The 21,403-nt window shown below is 47.3% G+C and overlaps 1 protein-coding gene across 1 annotated transcript; it reads right to left on the minus strand.

Annotated features, from left to right (window-relative positions):
• Window positions 1–209: 209 nt before the first annotated feature.
• slc2a15a (solute carrier family 2 member 15a) lies at window positions 210–12,818 on the minus strand. The gene is made up of 12 exons (XM_084021248.1): window positions 12,588–12,818; window positions 9,413–9,511; window positions 7,632–7,792; window positions 5,807–5,931; window positions 5,493–5,638; window positions 5,267–5,399; window positions 4,529–4,716; window positions 2,366–2,476; window positions 2,116–2,217; window positions 1,540–1,615; window positions 772–899; window positions 210–644 (listed from the first exon to the last, which is right to left on the minus strand). The coding sequence occupies exons 1-12, from the start codon at window positions 12,630–12,632 to the stop codon at window positions 402–404; spliced, it is 1,557 nt and encodes a 518-aa protein (XP_083877374.1). The 5' UTR covers window positions 12,633–12,818; the 3' UTR covers window positions 210–401.
• Window positions 12,819–21,403: the final 8,585 nt, after the last annotated feature.

The following is a 21,403-nucleotide window of genomic DNA, read 5'->3' on the forward strand; positions in this document are numbered from 1 at the left end:
CAGGTCTGAGGTCCAAGATCTCAGGTCTCAGGTCTAAGGTCTCAGGTCTGAGGTCTGAGGTCTCAGGTATAAGATCTCAGGTCTCAGGTCTCAGGTCTGAGGTCTCAGGTCTCGGGCCTCAAACTCAGGTCTCAGCTCTGAGGTCTCAGGTCTGAGGTCTCAGGTCTCAGATCTGAGGTCTCAGGCCTCGACTCACATCTCAGGTCTGAGGTCTCAGGTCTTAGCTTACTGTTAAACCCAATGGCTCAAACAGTCAGTGGATAAGAAGAAAGCACCAGAACTGTTGTGGATATTAGTTACAGTCCACTGAACCAGATCCCACTGAGTCCAGGTGAGGTGGTCTTTGGTTAAGGTCTACATATAAGGGATTAGTGGTTTTGCAGTGAGAACCTGAATGTCACTTAAGAGAACGAGTTGTCCAGAGAAGCGTGGTCCATCCCGCCGTAGGCGTTCATCTTCTTCAGCCTCAGCTGGTCCACGTGGATCAGGCTCTGGGTCTCCAGGACGGCCTCCTTCTTAGAGAACATCCGGCTGATCTCCATGAAGGTCTTGTTTTTGGTCTCTGGGATCACGACATAGACGTAAACCGCGACCAGCAGACAGACAGTACTAAACACCAGGTAGCAGTAAGAACCCGCCGACATCTGATGGTTCCAGAGATCAGGGCCGAAAAAAGAGATGAGATTTATCAGTCAGTGATTTATCAGTCAGTGATTTATCAGTCAGTGATGTAGAAGAGAGAAGCTGGCTCGGGCAGCAGGAGGTCCAGACCTGTAAGAAGGGGAAGACGAAGCCCACGGTGAAGTTAGACAGCCAGTTCAGGGACCCCCCTACGATGTAGGCCGCCGGCCGGTGGGACTGTTTAAACAGCTCTGCTGTGATCAGGAAGGGGACTCCGGCTGGAAGAGGACCACAGAAGAACATCTGAAACAGCTAGACCTTCAGTCAATTACAATCGATTCAAGACTCCCAGTCCCTTGTATGGGCCAAGCCTCAAAAACCCACAATGCAAAATGTATGTGAATATGAAGATTAACAGCTTGAGACTCGTCTGCTTCTTCAGATTGAGAATGTTTATGGTCCGACCTCCAGAGGGCGCCGTTTCATAACAGAAAGCAGACTGAACATGGAGAGATGTTTATAATTTCTTCTACTCCATAAATAAAATCACAACCAGATATTTCTTCTCTTCCTTCCTTCTGTCAGTACTCGTCTGAGTGATTAAACCATCGAGTGTTCCGGTGACTTTGGATCGTCCACTCATGTTGTTACAATGATACGCTGCTTCATCCTTGAGTCAGGTGACATAAATGAGTTAGTAGTCCCTGTACCGATACCCGTACCATGGTCTAAAACTCAAATCATTGATGTGGAGTATTGTTTGATTGTTAAGGTTGCTAACAGAGTCCTGTTTACACTGGACGATACTAGTGGATCAGAGAGATAAAGGAGGTTCTCTCATGGACATGGAGTCCACATGGAGTCCACATGGAGTCAAGAAGAGAGTCCGTAGTGGGGTCTCCGTGTGGTCCAGCTCACCTGGGCCGATGCAGAAGCCGGCGATGATGCCGACGACGCAGCAGACGCTGACGTAGCGCATGAACGACAAGTGAACCTGCAGGGAGCAGAAACATGGACAGTTATGTCTCCGTCGTGGTTCAGGATCAGGATCCAGCTGCTCCTCCCCCCTCCACATCCAGATCACCAAACCCTCCACACCCAGATCACCAAACCCTCCACATCCAGATCACCAAACCCTCCACTATGGATCACCAAACCCTTCAAAGGAGATTTGCAATTGTTTGTGTTGCGCTGTTTTTAACAAATGTACGGTGTCCTTGGGTGTCTAGAAAGGCGCCTATAAATAAAATGTATTATTATTATTATAATTATGCTCCGTAGTTCATCACAGATCTAAAGTCTCTCTGGAGGCATCAAGATGCAGCTGTAGACTTCAGGTTGATATAATAACAACAATAAAATAACAATAATAATAATAATAATAACCATTTATCATTCATCACATTAATATGGCTGGTTGAGCAGCAGAGAACAGAGACTGCTGGGCGTCCTTGAACCCAAAAATCTGTCCTGGAAAGGTCTGGAGAAACAAACCTGTAGAATGAGTGAAACTGTGATTCCGGCGCTGCAGACGCCCATCATGGTGAAACCTCCGATCAGGAGAGGCCTTCTACCCAACTTCTCTATGGAGAAACACTGCAGGAGGACAGGGCTCAGGTCAGACTATGCTAAGCTAGGCTAACAAGCTAGGCTAACCACATACTGGCTCTGTAACACAAAGACATGAGATTAATATCCATCTTCTTATCTGATCCCAACCACAACATCTCTAGTTAACGATTACCCCGATGAGTCCAGCAATGATCTCTATGATCCCCGTCCCTGCTGTGGTGTACTGGATCTCCGGAACCGGGATCCCGGCATTCTCAAAGATGTCGTTGGTGTAGAACCAGATCTGTTTAACAAGAACAGAACACATTCTCACATCCAACTCATCAGATATGACAGATATGACTCTATGCTGCCCTCTAGGGGGAGTTCCTGCTTGTTACATGCAAAACAGTCAGTTTCAAAATAAACTATAAGCCTCACAGGTTGAGGCGGAGGGATACATAGAGCATCCTACATTGAGGTGGAGGGATACATAGAGCATCCTAGATTGAGGCGGAGGGATACATAGAGCATCCTACATTGAGGTGGAGGGATACATAGAGCATCCTAGATTGAGGCAGAGGGATACGTAGAGCGTCCTAGATTGAGGTGGAGGAACACATAGTGTGTCCTAGATTGAGGCGGAGGGATACATAGAGCGTCCTAGATTGAGGCGGAGGGATACATAGAGCATCCTACATTGAGGCGGAGGGATACATAGAGCGTCCTAGATTTAGGCGGAGGGACACATAGAGCGTCCTAGATTGAGGCGGAGGGATACATAGAGCATCCTACATTGAGGCGGAGGGATACATAGAGCGTCCTAGATTGAGGCGGAGGGATACATAGAGCGTCCTAGATTGAGGCGGAGGGATACATAGAGCATCCTACATTGAGGCGGAGGGATACATAGAGCGTCCTAGATTGAGGCGGAGGGATACATAGAGCATCCTAGATTGAGGCGGAGGGATACTGGAGCCAGTTGGTTGGGTTGGAGGATGTTGTTCACAGTAACTGTTACCAGCGGAGTCACATAATTACAAATCATCGGTGAGCCATTTGGCTGTGAAGCAATGAGGACGTCATGTCACATCTGGTTGGAGAAGAAGGAGTGGTGGTGTAAACATGTAAATGAGGACAAGGACACACACACACACACACACACACACACACACACACACCCCTCTGGTGAGACAGGACTAGTGCCAAGTCTTGCCAACTGTCTCACACACTTAAGACTAAATACCACCTCAAACATCTGCAATATCACTGTCATCATCATCTTCATCTTCATCTTCATCATCATCATCATCATCTACACCATGGTGTGATCATTATAATCTTGAATAGTACCATCATCTCCATTAAATTTGTCGTGGTCATCACCCTCATTCATTATATTGACTGATGATGACGACAACTTTATTGTTTATTCACAAGGAACAACGAGGCATCATTCAGGTTGACACTCAACTCGTATTTGTCTAATGAGCTGCATCGGCCAGGAGAGGGCGCCGTGGAGACGGGGGAGGTGTCAGGGTGAGGTGGTCGGGAAGGGACAAGAGCCAGACCAGAGTGAAACTATCTGATGCTCTGTCGCCTAGAGATGCCGTTTAACAGACGCCATTTAACAGACGGCGTTTGGCGAGCGACAGCTGATGGTGAGAAAACACAAAGCATTGATGGCGAGACAGAAGATATTTGTTGATAAAAACATCTGCTAAACCTCCGAATGCCCTCCAGACCACTGCAGCACTTCCTACCATCACAGGAAACACTCGTGTGACTGCAGGTCATGACGACGCCGTCAGTGAGGTCACATGACTGAAAATCCATCACCTGATAAAAGTTGTGATTGAAAGAAAAACGCTTTTAGTCATAAATCTAAACAGCCGTCACTGACTGCTTGACCACTGGTCTGTAGTTTCAGTGGGTCCCACCACTGGTCTGCAACAGGTCTGTAGTCTCAGTGGGTGCTGCCCCCTACAGGCGGTTTGAAACATGAGGAACTAGTGTTGTAGTCTCACCCCCTCTAACCAAAGAGCCTCCGATGATGCAACGTGAGGATATTTACGTCATCGGAGGCTCTTTTTCAGAACAGAAACACAGAGTTCTCAGTCTCTGGGAAATGAGGGAATAATGACGACCATTCAAACATAGTTCCGGGTTTCTAACACACAAAGCTTCATGCAGACGGTGAAGTGTTCCTTTAAAGACAGCTGAACTGGTATTTGGTGAAGAGGTCAGTGCATCGTCTGCGTAGTGGAACACCTAAACTTACTATAAACACTGTAACAATGTAAATAACAGCATGCTAACCTCTTCATGTAAACATTAGTAACCAGCGCGTTCTTACGGCGTCGATGCCCGACAGCTGCATGCCGATGTTGATGACGACCACGCTGAGCACCTGCCAGCGCACGCCGTCGTCCAGGATCAGCCTCCAGACGGACACCGTCTCCACCGACAACAGCGAACGTTGCTCCTCCTGCATCTCCTCGATCTCTGCCTGGATGTTGACCTTGGCCCGGTACCACTTCAGGGCTGAGCGCCGGGGACAGGAGTCAGCAGAGACACACGGAACACAAGTCACTAACACTACAGCAGCTGATGCATTTTAAGCTAATGAACTAACAAGCTAACCGCTAGGACATCAATCAGCTGTTCAGCACAGGAAACACAGGTGCAATGGAGTTACGGGCCCGTTCCATTTAGTGTACAGGGTCCTGGTCATCTACAGGGTCCTGGTGGTACTGACACACTAAATGTAACAGGACCACTGTTAACGTATCAATCACACCTGCGTTTACCCACAATGCCATGTGAAGACAGCTGCTGTGAAAGTTTTGTGCTGCCGACCCCTCCCTCTCTACTTCTAGGGGCCCCTGGCCGGTAGGTAGTGACGCCGTGGGGTGTAGTGACGGGTGTAGTGACAGCTTGGGAGTGTAGTGACGGCGTGGGGGTGTTGTGACGAGTAGTGACGGGTGTAGTGACGGTGTGGGGGTGTAGGACGGGTGTAGTGACGGCATGGGGGTGTAGTAATGGTGTGGGGGTGTAGTGACGGCGTGGGGGTGTTGCTTGTCTCCTTCCTGACCTGTGATGGTGGCGTGGACGTTGTGCTTCTCGATCAGCAGGTACCTGGGACTCTCTGGAAACCATGGCAACAGCATCAGCTGGATGAAGGTGGGTACCACCACCACGGACAGGAAGAGGGGCCAGTGTTCCTCCTGTAACACAGTCACACAGAGGGAAGTGGTCACCGTCGGGACCTCTCAGGTGGTCCTCCTCCTTCAGCCCGTTAGCTCAGAACTACAAACTACCTTTCCCAGCAGCTCGTGGAGGCCGAGGATTTGGGCGGCGAAGACTCCGGTGCCGACGAAGATACTGGGCACGAGTCCCAGGAAACCTCGCAGGTTCTTGGGGGCAATCTCGCCGAGGTACATCGGTACAACGCTCAGAGAGATGCCTGCTGGGAAACAGCGATCTACTTCACTCTGATCTCAAAGCAAGTAGAGAGTCTGAGCAGACAGACAGGAGAGAGGCTGTCTCTCCTGGACCAGAGACCTGGACTGAGGTTTGGGTTCACCTTTTAATGCAAAAATGTGTGTGTGTGTGTGTGTGTGTGTGTGTGTACCTGAGTGGATCCCTGTGATGAAGCGACCAAAGATCACCATTTCCGGTGAGCCACAGATCCGGCTGAATCCCATCAGTGATCCAGCGACAAACACCAACACTGAAGTTTTCACCACGGTTCCTTTCCTGCAGGACGACATCACGGCATCATGACATCACAACATCCTGACATCACAACATCATGATGGCATGAATAAATACTAATGAACACAGAAGCATCAGAGGTTTATGAGCCAGAGGAAGCTGCAGCCTGACAAACACACGTCCTCCTGTACAAATCCTCCTCATCTGTAAATGCGGCCCACAGGGTCGATGCTGAGCCGTAACACACATCAAACATGTAAAACACATTAAACACATCAAACATAACACATAAATCACATCCAACACGTAAAACACATCAAACAAGTAAAACATATCAAAGACATCAAACAAGTAAAACACATCAAACACTTAAAACACATCAAACACATCAAACACTTAAAACACATCAACACGTAAAACAAATCAAACACGTCACATCAAACATCAAACACATCAAACACGTAAAATGCTGCGTTGGAGAAATGAAGCCCTGAAAATGAATCATACATTTCCTGATTTTCATTTGCTTAAAATAACTTTTGAACACTTTGAGGACGAGGACACTCCTGAAGGGCAGAGGGGACAAGACTAGTCTCTGAAGGAGACCAGGACCCCAGGAGGGGACGGGTGACCCACAACCCTGAACAACAGAGACCAGAGGTGTGATTGATAGAAGCTGTGAGGGTTCCCTGTTTGAGGAGGAAACCCGGACCGTGTTCATCGGGTTCAGGTGTTCCTGACGCTGGCAGCACCAGATGCTGCCGAGTCTCTCCGGCTGGCTTTGCCAATTGGCCCCGATCCACCCTGATGGTTGGTCCGTCTCCAGGGTTACCAGGTGTCAGGTCACGGGACAGCCCAGATCCAAATCCAGCTCTGAGGGCTCCTGAGGACAGATGTTCCTGTTCGGCTTTGTGGCCTGAAGGTTATGTTGCAATGAACCTGTGAATCACGTTCACTGATGTAAACCCAGTAAGTCTGCTGAAGTCTGCGTGGGGGGACATCAAAGACCACGGGACCATTCAGCCACGAGATTCAGGTTTGTGTGACCCAGGAACTCTGATTGCTGAGGAGGATGATCATCGTTATCAATCTATTTGTCCAGTTTAGTCCCTCTTAAAGGGATGGTCCACCCCCAAATCAGACCATGTGATGTTTCCCTCTAATGTGTCGTCATCTGTGGGAACGCGTTGCTTGCTACGAGGTCTGAGGATCCTCTTGAGTCACCGGGTCAGGGTTTAAACCGAGACCAGAACAGAGAGAACAGATTCTCTGATACATAAATGAGATCATGTTTGGTTTAGTTTGAACTCTGAATCCTCTGAGATTCTCTTGTTTTCATTTGAGGATGGAATTTATTACATCATTAAACTTTTTGTCATAATTGAATACATTACATTGTGCACAACACTGATACTGTTAATGTTTTTGTTTATTTCACATTACTTCCTGTTCCAGGGTCATTTATTAAACCTGGTCCCAACAGTTTAACCGCGTCCACCAGTCACTTCATTCTTCTTCTGGGCTCAAAATGATTTCAAATGTAAATAAAATAGTTGGTGTCTGAATTCTTCTGTTGTTGTTGTTGTTAAACAGTCACAGAGAGCATGTACAGCATATAAACATCTCAGTGTTGAGGGACGGCAGGATGGATTGTGGTTAAAAGGATCCAACCCTGATTGTGGTAGACCTGGTCCAGAATCTAGAACCCTATACTGAATAAAACGTGAAAAAAAGAGTCTGACCTGCCAAAGCGAGAGACCAGCATGCCCACGACGACGGAGCCCAGCAGACCTCCGATAGCGAAGACGGACACGGTGAGGGAGTACATGAGGGTCAGGGTCTCCCCACTGAGTCCGGTTCCATTACGACTCACAACCGTCTGGTTGTAGAAGTCCTTTATATACTGAGAGGTGAGACAGGATGGAGGAAAGGTCGGGGCAGGAAGGTGGTACAGAAGCAAGAAAGACCAGAATCAGTCATCATGAAAAATTTAACTGATACCAGAGCTTTCACCTTCATATTCCTCAAAGATTTCCAATGACTGATGAAACATGATGAACGTTTAGATGTATGCAGACGATACCATTATATGAAAAACCAAAGAACAAGCAGCTTCTAGACTTGGTGCAATGATGAGAAATGTAACTAAAAGTCTTGATGGTTCAGAACTATTTCTCATTTCTTTTTCAGGGGAAATTCTGCATTTTTCAAACCCATGTTTTTGTTTCTAATTAATAAGTGACTCATTTAAGAAATTGGTCAACATTGGACCAGTTTTTTACTTGGTCAGAGGGCCATGAACCGGACTGCAATGTTATGAATGTAATCATTACTTTGGGAGACTTTGTGTGCATCCAGTAAAAATGCTTGTTTTTGCCAGATGACATTGAAGATACATTTGGTCCATAAATCTGTTTTTTCAAAGAAGGTCAGACAACATTAGTAACAGAAAAAGAACTTTACTGAATGTAAGATGCTTCGTAACAGTAGTCAATGGGTCAAACAGCTGAATCAAGTTCTGAATAAAATACATTTTGGGAGCTGGAGGAAACGGTTTTAATGAATATTTTTTCATCAGTTTTTCTTTGAGGAATGAAAACTGTCTGAAAACGGCTCAATAAAGTAAAGGCTGCTCGTTTCAGATCAGAGCTGGTTCTCCACCCACTACCAGGGTAATAAGTTAATTCTAACAGATGCCGTATCAATAGAAAGGATGTGGTCATGATACACACCTTGTTTTGTGTATCATGTGGTTTCACGAGACCAGGACCAGCAAACTGTCCTGAAATCTTTGGGTCTTTTCTCTCCCACATTTCAGCTCTCTGTCTAATCAAATCCCAAGTCTTTTTTTTTTTTTTTTTACATCAGCCTCCTAATCAATGGACCATGTGACGGCACGAGTTGGTAGACCAGCATTAAGTTCCTCAGCTGCAGGAGGACGAAGCTTTCTGCATGTGACTCTGAAGTCAAAGCCAGACTGTGATGACAAAGACCTCAGAGGTCCAGTATATTACAGTGAGTGTGTCTCAGTCCAGCATCAGTCCTTCAAGTCCATCTGATGACTGAATGTGTCCTAGTCAACTGATGGATCTGTCACGGATCAATATATCCCAGGATTCACACCGACGACTGGATGTTAATCAATATGCTGTCGACGAGGATCAAATATGATCTGTGGCTCCATTTTAATTGGATAACGCTAGTTACCTCTTCCATGCTCTTTTTGACAACCACAGCTGGTTGTTGCTAGGCAATGGGAGCGGCAAAGGTGATGCAAACAGGAAGTCCTCTGTGGACCAGACCGTCTCATTTCAGAGACGGCTCGTTTCCGTCTCCCAAATATCACTCATTATCCTTGAATAATCAATAATCAATAGTTGGATGTTTGTTGCGACTCATGGCGAAACCACCACTGATTCAAGATGAATTCTAAATATCTGCCTTCTATCTGTGGCTGTGGTTAGGCATTGAGCCAAGTTCATCCAGCCCTGGGTCAAAGCGTGTGTGTGTGTGTGTGTCTTACCACAGCAGGGGAGTTAACCACTGCCAGGTTGTAGCCATAAAGCATGGAGCTCCCGAAGGAGGTCAGGAAGGCCACCGCCAACAAAGAGCCGGTCAACTGCTGCAGAGAGGGAGGGAGAGAGAGGGGTGGTGGTGAAGTGAGTAAAACCAATTAGTCCTCATGTCAGGACTCGGATCTGGATCTTCAGGACAAGGGACAGTTGTGGAGTTTGTCTTGGTGAATAAGGTGCATACATTGAAGACAATAAACAATAAACAAACAGTATACAATATAAACAATCAGATATAAAGTGAGGGATGATTGATAAATAAAGACGGAAGAGCTGTACATGAATGTGCAAAAAAGATTCAAACAAATAAAAGGTGAGATAAGTGGTGCGTTTGAGTGATATATAGATCGAGAGACAGGTTAAAGAATCCATCGTAATTGACCTGGAACGACCGTCTCTCAACAGAAGAGGTAGAGGAGTATCTGAGTTTAGATAACGAGGTGGGGGAGGCGGAGTTAATTTGTTATTTAGCAGCTGTCTTTAAGACACATCAGAGTCACAACATTCATCCAAGGGGTATTTTACATCACAGAACCAACACGAGGCGGGGCAACATTAGGGCTAGAATACTCACTCACCTCCGGGCTTCAGGATTTGTTCCTGCACCACTATGGAACCTCTGTTAGCATTAGCCATTAGCTCTATGCAGGACTGTGCTGCCCACTGGCTGCTAACAGCTAACATTCACTAGCACTCCTGCTGCTCTAACACACAAGGTCAGTTGTTCTTCAACTGTGAACGTCTTAACTTACAACGCAGCTCTTAATTTAATCATTAAAAGTTCTTGTTTGCATTGTTCACATTCCTCAGTGCAACCGACCTGGTTCCCTTCTCCTCAGAGACCTGGTTCCCTTCTCCTCAGAGACCTGGTTCCCTTCTCCTCAGAGACCTGGTTCCCTTCTCCTCAGAGACCTGGTTCCCTTCTCCTCAGAGACCTGGTTGCCTTCTGCTCAGAGACCTGGTTCCCTTCTCCTCAGAGACCTGGTTCCCTTCTCCCCAGAGACCTGGTTCCCTTCTGCTCAGAGACCTGGTTCCCTTCTCCTCAGAGACCTGGTTGCCTTCTGCTCAGAGACCTGGTTGCCTTCTCCTCAGAGACCTGGTTCCCTTCTCCTCAGAGACCTGGTTGCCTTCTCCTCAGAGACCTGGTTCCCTTCTCCTCAGAGACCTGGTTCCCTTCTCCTCAGAGACCTGGTTGCCTTCTGCTCAGAGACCTGGTTGCCTTCTCCTCAGAGACCTGGTTCCCTTCTGCTCAGAGACCTGGTTGCCTTCTGCTCAGAGACCTGGTTCCCTTCTCCTCAGAGACCTGGTTCCCTTCTGCTCAGAGACCTGGTTCCCTTCTCCTCAGAGACCTGGTTGCCTTCTGCTCAGAGACCTGGTTGCCTTCTCCTCAGAGACCTGGTTCCCTTCTCCTCAGAGACCTGGTTGCCTTCTCCTCAGAGACCTGGTTCCCTTCTCCTCAGAGACCTGGTTCCCTTCTCCTCAGAGACCTGGTTGCCTTCTGCTCAGAGACCTGGTTGCCTTCTCCTCAGAGACCTGGTTCCCTTCTGCTCAGAGACCTGGTTGCCTTCTGCTCAGAGACCTGGTTCCCTTCTCCTCAGAGACCTGGTTCCCTTCTCCTCAGAGACCTGGTTCCCTTCTCCCCAGAGACCTGGTTCCCTTCTGCTCAGAGACCTGATTGCCTTCTGCTCAGAGACCTGGTTCCCTTCTGCTCAGAGACCTGGTTCCCTTCTGCTCAGAGACCTGGTTCCCTTCTCCTCAGAGACCTGGTTGCCTTCTCCTCAGAGACCTGGTTCCCTTCTCCTCAGAGACCTGGTTGCCTTCTCCTCAGAGACCTGGTTCCCTTCTCCTCAGAGACCTGGTTGCCTTCTCCTCAGAGACCTGGTTCCCTTCTCCTCAGAGACCTGGTTCCCTTCTGCTCAGAGACCTGGTTCCCTTCTGCTCAGAGACCTGGTTCCCTTCTCCTCAGAGACCTGGTTCCCTTCTCCTCAGAGACCTGGTTCCCTTCTGCTCAGAGACCTGGTTGCCTTCTCCTCAGAGACCTGGTTCCCTTCTCCTCACAGGTTGCCTTCTCTTCAGAGACCTGGTTCCCTTCTGCTCAGAGACCTGGTTACCTTCTCCTCAGAGACCTGGTTCCCTTCTCACCTTCACCGTGGAAAACCAGGAGGGAAACGTCCAACCTGGGATACTGCGTTACTATGGGATACTGCGTTACTATGGGATACTGTGTTACTATGACCTGGGTTACTGCGTTACTAGGACCTGGGATACTGCGTTACTAGGACCTCGGTTACTGCGTTACTAGGACCTGGGTTACTGCATTACTATGGGTCACAGCGTTACTATGGGTTACTGCATTACTAGGACCTGGGTTACTGCGTTACTAGGACCTGGGTTACTGCGTTACTATGGGTCACTGCGTTACTATGGGTTACTGCGTTACTAGGACCTGGGTTTCTAGGACCCCGGTTACTAGGACCTGGGTTACTGCGTTACTAGGACCTGGGTTACTAGGACCTGGAGTCCCTCCATCGTTGCTCCCCGTCTCAGAACTGCACACATTAAAGCAGCAAATGAGGAGAAAAATGGTTACAGATGTCAAAGTGATACAAGCTTCTCTAAATATCCCAGTTTGTTAGAAAAAAAAACAGCTCTAGACTAGACCTGAACATGGTTCTAGACTCTCTTCTGCCCACCTGAGCTCTGACAGGGACCCTGTCCCCACTATCAATCCTCCTCTATCACTCTGCTGGTCGATGGTTCCCTTAAGTGACACTAAACGCATCATAATGTAACTCAATGTGACCTCTGTGTGTGGTTAGCCGTTAGTGCTGTTTCCAATCAGGAACCGGCGTCTCCTGAAGACTTCAACACGTTTGCTGTTCACAGTTCAGATTGGAGACCAGAACCAGTTAAAGCTGAACGGACCTATAAAACTCAGTGGCAGATCTGAGGTATGAATAACGGAAAGACTAAAGGCTGAAACACAACAGCAAACGGCAAAGTGAACCATACTCAGACCGGTAAAAGTTAGGTCCGAGTAAATTTAGTTTCATAAGGGACCCCGATGAAGTGGCCCTGGATCTTAATCTGGATCTGACCTGATTCATGCAATCAGTGTAAACTTACCGATGTGATTTTTCCAGACGATGGAATTAAAACCTCCTCAGCCATTTGAGTCTTCCGTCCTAGTCCTCCGTGCTAGTCCTCAGTTCTAGTCCTCCGTCCAAATCCTCAGTCCTTCTTCTGTTCTCAGTCCTTAGTCCTCTGTCCTACGCCTCTGTCCTAGTCCTCAGACCTCTGTCCTCTAGTCCTCCGTACTCCGTCCCAAACAGCAGACAGTGTCTCTACGCTGCAGACCCTGTCCCTGTGGACTAGTGAATGTGGTCAGGAAACAGTTAAAGGGGTCGAGTCGGTTCACGTGCAGCTTCCAGACCTCCTTCCAGACCCGGCAGCAGACTAACAAACCCACAGTGTCATCACATGATGGGGAGCCGCGTGACCCGGTGGGAGGAAAACCTGCTGGAAGCTATTAACTCTAAGTGAATTTATAAAAGGGGGGGGGGGGGGGGGGGGTAAAGTACCAGTGAGCTGTAATCCACAAATGAATGAATGTTTAGGAAAATATTAGGAAAATAAAAGCATCTACATCCACATAATGAGATAAACTGGTTTGTAGTGAACCAGGATCCAACGTGATCTGGTCCTTTATTCACGGAGCGGACAGATCCGGATTCAACGGATCACTCTGGGCAGGAAGTGTTTTCTGCTTCACTAGAGGTCTGGACTAGGAAGCAGGATTTGGGCTTAGCGAGGTAACTTAAGCGTTAACCCTGGGTTTTCCGTCCTACGACGCTGGTTCACTTCTTACCAGGGTAGATCGCCATGGTAACTTACGCTGTGGAGCTAACCTGCTCCGGAGCAGGTTATGTTCCTGATAAGAGATCAACGTGGAGAAACACACCGCCGACTGACCAATCAGCTGTCTTGGTCCACGGATAAAAAAAAAGAATCTTCAAAATATATGTTGAACTCGCTGAGTAGTACAGGCCTCTGGTTTTGTTCAGACCATCAGGTCCGACAGATCACAACAGACAGATATCTACAGATATCTACAATATCCGCAGGATTCTGACCTTCCTCACAAAGGATGCAACACAACTCCTGGTCCAAGCACTGGTCATCTCCTGCCTTGACTACTGCAACTCTCTCCTGGCCGGACTCCCGGCCTCTGCGATTAAACCATTGCAGCGTATCCAGAACGCTGCAGCATGCCTTGTCTTCAATCTACCCAAATTCTCCCATGTGACCCCCCTCCACCGTGACCTCCACTGGCTTCCTGTTGCAGCACGCATCCAATTCAAGACGATGACACTGGCCTTCAGGGCCATCAATGGAACGGCACCCATCTACCTTCAAACACTGGTCAAACCTCATGCCCCGAAGCGAGCACTTCGCTCCTCTACTTCAGCTGTCCAGTCCAGACTCTTCTCTGTTCTGGTCCTCAGTGGTGGAACGAACTCCCGACCAATGTCAGGACAGCAGAGTCACTGCCATCTTCCACAGAACACTCAAGACTCACCTGTTCAGACTTCACCTCGACTCTGCATAGTATTACCCACTAACAGCCCCCCCCCAAAAAAAACCCTTACCTATAGCACTTAGATCATAGCACTGTTGTTCTTAAGGTTTGCTGAACAGATACTACTTTACTCAGATGAGGATCTAACACTTGTTCTATTTTTAGCTCTTACTTTATCGGCAATGATATGTTGTGGTTTCTTTGTTTCCTTCTTTTGACAAATGTACTTATTGTAAGTCGCTTTGGACAAAAGCGTCTGCTAAATGACCTAAATGTAAATGTAAATGTAAATCACACAACAGACATCACAAATCCACCAGCTGGCCTCAGACCTGAACTACTGAATGTCACGAGGGATCAAATAATTAGATTCTGGTCTGAGTGAACACAAGACCAACCAGGACTCCATAAAAGGTGAATGAAAAAAGGTTTATTTTAATATGGTGAAACTAAAGGTGTGTACACACCGGAAGAACTGCCCGACTCGCGTCGGTAAATTCGGCGTCGGCTACTTAATATGGCCGACTCGAACAACGACATGGGCGGTTCACACCTACGGAATTACAGCCGACGCCATACGTTCCGCGCTTGCGCGAGATGTAATGTCTCCAAAACAACAGGCGGCGCTAATCTGTATTGTGGGCCAAAAAACACGAAAACCGGAAGTAGGCGGTCCTCTCTAGACCACCTTCTTCGATTCCACTGGTTATCAGGTATGTTTACCATCGTCACTTCCGGGCTTCACTGATTCGCTAGTCAAGCTGCTAGCCCCCACCAATCAGAATGGTAAAAGAATGACCGACTCGAATGGCGGATTACACATTTGAATCGGCTGAAATGAACGCCGACGTGGGCCGATTCGAGCGACCACACCAAGTAGACTCATGTCACGGACGCCGACTCTCTCAAAGACGCCGATTTTCGGTCCGGTGTGAGCCCGCCTTAACACAAACAGAAGATCAGCATTCAAAAACAGGAACAGGATAATTCAAACAAACTTACAATGAGAACACAGCAGGCAGAAACCAGAAAGGATCCAGGAAGACAGACTGCAAGTAACACGAGGTCAGGATGCTGAAACACCGGGATGACATGGAGACGGACTGGAGACAGACTAGATACACCAGGACTACACCAGGACTGACTGACACAACGAGAGACAGGTGAGCAATCAACACAAGAGGGTCGGGAGTCAAGGCACCAGAAACCACAAGGAGCAGGAAGTACAAGACAGGAAACCAACACAAGAGACAAAAACTACAAAATAAGAGGGGAATGTAACTGACAAAAGCCTTCTCTCTCAATAAACATTGTTTTGGTTTTATCACAAAGCCAAAGGAAACACAACATCATATTTGACTGCTACGCGGATGACACCCAGCTCCACCTGTCCAGACCAGCTCCACCTGTCTACCTACCTCTAACTACCTCTAACTACCGACATACCTCTAACTACAGACACACCACTAACTACAGACATACCTCTAACTACCTCTAACTACAGACACACCACTAACTACAGACATACCTCTAACTACAGACATACCTCTAACTACCTCTAACTACAGACACACCACTAACTACAGACATACCTCTAACTACAGACATACCTCTAACTACAGACACACCACTAACTACAGACATACCTCTAACTACAGACATACCTCTAACTACCTCTAACTACAGACATACCTCTAACTACAGACACACCACTAACTACAGACATACCTCTAACTACAGACACACCACTAACTACAGACATACCTCTAACTACAGACATACCTCTAACTACAGACACACCACTAACTACAGACATACCTCTAACTACAGACATACCTCTAACTACCTCTAACTACAGACATACCTCTAACTACAGACACACCACTAACTACAGACATACCTCTAACTACAGACACACCGCTAACTACAGACATACCTCTAACTACAGACATACCTCTAACTACAGACACACCACTAACTACAGACATACCTCTAACTACAGACATACCTCTAACTACAGACATACCTCTAACTACAGATACACCACTAACTACAGACATACCTCTAACTACATCTAACTACAGACACACCTCTAACTACAGACACACCACTAACTACAGACATACCTCTAACTACAGACATACCTCTAACTACCTCTAACTACAGACATACGTCTAACTACAGACACACCACTAACTACAGACACACCACTAACTACAGACATACCTCTAACTACAGACACACCACTAACTACAGACATACCTCTAACTACCTCTAACTACAGACATACCTCTAACTACAGACACACCACTAACTACAGACACACCACTAATTACAGACATACCTCTAACTACCTCTAACTACAGACATACCTCTAACTACAGACACACCACTAACTACAGACATACCTCTAACTACCTCTAACTACAGACACACCTCTAACTACAGACACACCACTAACTACAGACATACCTCTAACTACAGACATACCTCTAACTATCTCTAACTACAGACATACCTCTAACTACCTCTAACTACAGACACACCTCTAACTACCTCAAACTACAGACACACCTCTAACTACAGACATACCTCTAACTACCTCTAACTACAGACACACCTCTAACTACAGACATACCTCTAACTACCTCTAACTACAGACACACCTCTAACTACAGACATACCTCTAACTACCTCTAACTACAGACACACCTCTAACTACCTCTAACTACAGACACACCTCTAACTTCAGACACACCACTAACTACAGACACACCACTAACTACAGACATACCTCTAACTACCTCTAACTACAGACATACCTCTAACTACCTCTAACTACAGACACACCTCTAACTACAGACATACCTCTAACTACCTCTAACTAAAGGGGGGGGGATTAGCTCAGGATTGGCTGTCACGATCGACACCTCACCCTAATTGCTCCTGACGAGCTGGCTGTCGCCCTGCGTGGTTGACTCCGCCGTCGGTGTGTGAATGTGTGAGTGAATGGGTGAATGTCAGTCATTCCTGTAAAGCTTTGGATAAAAGCACTATATAAATGAGGACCATTTAAAGACGGACCAACTCTGACCTATCTTAACTGCAATATTCCAATATTCAGGCAGAAATTAAACTGCTTGTTATTCCTTTTACCAGTGAACCTGAAGACTCCACTCGTCACCTTCAATCTCAGTTAAAGTAAAGGAAGAAGAACCACAGAGTTGAAAGATGACGTTGTTTCACTATTAAAGTGAGATCTTTTTAATGTCTTGGGTTTGTTAATGTAGTCCTGGTCCACCTCAGACCTGGTCCTATAGTCCTCTATTTAGGGTCGGGGTTAGGGTAGTCCTCTATCTAGTTCTGACCCCCTTTCAAGGATCAGAGGACCCCCTTTAAAGCACCATCCACAGAGGGGTGAACAGAGAGGACGAGGACTCGATTTCACAGTCCGAGTGTTTCACTGCCGTGGTGGGGGGGGTAACAAAGGGTTTCTGCCCCAGGCCTCGAGCATCTGCCACCACCTTGGATCCAGTGAACACTAAGAGAAGAAGGAGATGGAGGCCCTGATTCAGGGTTCCTCTCTGAAATCAATATAAGTGATCAGTCATGAAACTGGACTTTGGGGAGGTCTCCGAGCCCCCAACAGTCCAGGTCCTGTTCGCGGTGACGTCGGTGCTGCTGTGAAGACGCTGCAGTAATTATGGTCGAGGTTATAGTGAATCACAGCAGCAGCAGGAGGCTGATGGTCTCTGGTGGTCTCTGATGGTCTTTGATGGTCTCTGAGGCTCCCAGCCGGCGCTGATGGACCTCAACACACAACCACACAAGCGGGAAATTAAGACGCTGATAGCTCTCTGCTAATGTTACACACACACACTGACTCTCTCTCTCTCTCTCTCTCACACACACACACACACACACACACACACTCTCTCACTCTCTCTCTCACACACACACACACACTCTCTCACTCTCTCTCTCACACACACACAGAGTCGAGTATTCTCACCACTAATGCAGCTCACATGGATCAGAAAGCTCTTTTGGGAGTTTAGTTCTTCAGTGTCTGATGAAGACGAGCAGCTCTCTGAGTACTGGTCCCGGCTCTGGTCCGGAACTGGTCCTGGTACTGGGAGGCCAGTTGGCAGGGAAGATGTCATCAGCGTGGTCTCTGGTCCGTTGGCTTCGGTGGTCAGATTGAATTTTAGCGTTCAACTGTTGTTGCCATCAGCAGACTTCGGGGGTCCGGCACATTTAAAGGCCAATTGAGTTTTAATATGAATCACGCTGAGGACTCTGGACATTGAACACACACACACACACTCTCTCTCGGGGCCCTCTCGGGTCAGAAATCATCTCGATAGTTCACATAGTTGTATAGAAGGAAACTGATAAGTGAGACAGGTGTTCTGTGAGACAGGTCCACACATCTACACATCTAAAATTCCCTGTATTCCCAGTATTCCCAGTAGTCCCCATATTCCCAGTATTCCCAGTAGTCCCTGTATTTCCAGTAGTCCCAGTAGTCCCAGTAGTCCCCATATTCCGAGTATTCCCAGTAGTCCCTGTATTTCCAGTAGTCCCAGTAGTCCCAGTAGTCCCCATATTCCGAGTATTCCCAGTAGTCCCTGTATTTCCAGTAGTCCCAGTAGTCCCCATATTCCCAGTATTCCCAGTAGTCTCCATATTCCCAGTATTCCCAGTAGTCCCTGTATTTCCAGTAGTCCCAGTAGTCCCTATATTCCCAGTATTCCCAGTAGTCCCTGTATTTCCAGTAGTCCCAGTAGTCCCCATATTCCCAGTATTCCCAGTAGTCCCCATATTCCCAGTATTCCCAGTAGTCCCCATATTCCCAGTATTCCCAGTAGTCCCTGTATTCCCAGTATTCCCGGTAGTCCCCATATTCCCAGTATTCCCAGTAGTCCCAGTCGTCCCAGTGGAAACAGCTCAGATGCTGATTTAAAGCTGCTGAATGTTTGGACTGAAGGAATCAAAACTGGATACCTTATAATCCTTATAATCCCTGTAGAAAGTCCGGACTTCACGGTTGAACATGGTCCTGGTCCTGAGGCCTGCTGGGACATTAGGACAAGAATAAGCCGAGTTCCTTTCACTATGTAACCCCACACGGTCCTGATCCCACACGGTCCTGATGCAGTACGCCTCAAATGACTACGGTTATAGACTCTGCTGGTCAGAGATCTGTCAGGGTTTCATGTATCATGGCTTTTCGAAATAAACTCCCAGTTTCTGATCATTAAGTACTGATCCAGAATCTGTCAGGAACCAGAAGCATTCTGGTCTGTTGTCAGAATAGTATCGACCAGTCACGTTGGAGCAGACGACAGCTTCCTCTTCAAAGTAAACTTCAACCTACGTTTGTTACATCCGCGAACGTCTTGGTGAAGAGACATAATATTATAATACTTTATTGATAAAATAATATACTAATATAATAAAAGAATTTAAAAATACAATAATAATAATAATATAAACTGCTCACAGCGACAACGTTAATCTCTCTGATGGTTCAGACACTTAAGATTTATATCAGAATCTCTGAATATGTAAATATGGTCCGTTGGCCACCAGAGGTCTCCCGCTGCTCAGTTGATTCTCAGAGTCTGAGACCTGCAGGGTTCCAGGTTCTGGTCTCAGAGGGATTTGATGCACTCCACTTTATTTATGACTTACTCAGCCTGTAGACCCTCCGTCCACCGTGACATCACTTCCTGTTTAAGAATAACTGAGAAAAATCTTGTTCCTTCCTGTAAACCCAAATATGATGCACGTTTACATTAGTTGGTTCAACCAATCAGTGAGGTGTGTGTGGAGCCTCGTTGGCATTCTGAGCCAGCCCACCTTTTAGCTATCCAATCAAATGTGAGGGATTTGTACCTGCACACTGCTCACATAGGCGGTTTGTTAGATTCAGCAGCAACATTAAAGACCAATGAACATGGGGTTTTGTCACCACTGTGCTCCCATTCAGGTCCTGGTCTCACGGAGCCTCCGTAGTAGGTTCATATTCCAGGTCCACCTGTCACCATCAGCAACTGTTGGCGCTGGTTCTGGTTCTGGTCCGTCCACATGAGTCAGTCTGGTGTTAAAGGATGCCAGAAAAGAAACTTCGGTTCATGGCCTTCTCCCGGTTTCCTCACATACCCGGGTTGGTGTTGGGGGGGCGAGCCGTGGGGGCTGGGCTGAGGGGGGGCGGGCTGTGGACACCACAGGAATCTCTACGCAAGGACTTGTAATCCCGGCTCATAAAACGGCAGCAGAGACGTTCAGAGGCAATCGGCCAAACAAATGTTCCCGAAGTGAAAATGCTGAGGAAGCAGTCGGATCACGTTAACTAGAAGTACACAGTAGTTCATGTACTTGTGGTACTGGAATACAGTAGTTCATGTACTTGTGGTACTGGAACACAGTAGCTCATGTACTTGTGGTTAGCAGATCTGAGCCCTGCCTCAGCGCTCCCTGAGTGTTCCCTCGTTGTGCAGTACAAAACTTATTCTCCGACCTCCCGACCGTTAAGCACTAAGCCGAACCAGCGATGCCAAAATCCTGCAGCTGTTCCAGCGACGCAAGCCGGGATAAACTTCCCGGCTGCAGCTCGGCGGAGGATCACTGTCGCCATAGTAACGTGAGGGGTTCTGCACGGCGTGCACCAAAGGTCAATGCCGGCCAGGTGTCAGGTCATGGTGGCGTCCCACATGTCAGCTCAGGAACACCCACAACAACACACTCAAACAGACTGGGAGACCATTTAGTGAGGATGAGCCGGTGTGACAGAGCGACCGCGTTGAAGTGAGACAGCGTGACAGTGAGACGGCATGCAGGAGACAGGAAGGTGTTGGTTTGATAAGCAGACACCTTTTTAACTCTTTTAGGGTCACATGACGTCACATCATTCCCCTGTTTATACATGAAAGCCCTGTTTGAAACTAAATCTGACCTGCTGACGTAAATTCATACCACCGACAATATCAGTGAAAGGAAGCCAACCGTCACGCTGCATTATAAGCCCACCTGTCTAACTTCCGCCTAACATCTGTCCAACTTCTGTCCAACTTCTGTCCAACTTCTATTTAACTTCTGCCTAACTTCTGCCTAACTTCTGTCCAACTTCTGTCCAACTTCTTCTGCTCAACTTCTGTCCAACTTCTATTAAACTTCTGTCCAACTTCTGTCTAACTTCTGTCCAACTTCTATTTAACTTCCGTCCAACTTCTGTCCAACTTCTGTCCGACTTCTGCCTAAATTCTGTCCAACTTCTGTCCAACTTCTGTTTAACTTCTGTTTAACTTCCGTCCAACTTCTATTTAACTTCTGTCCAACTTCTATTTAACTTCTGCCT

This window comes from Eutrigla gurnardus, assembly GCF_963514095.1.
Source record: "Eutrigla gurnardus genome assembly, chromosome: 11".
Taxonomy (NCBI): Eukaryota; Metazoa; Chordata; class Actinopteri; order Perciformes; family Triglidae; genus Eutrigla; species Eutrigla gurnardus.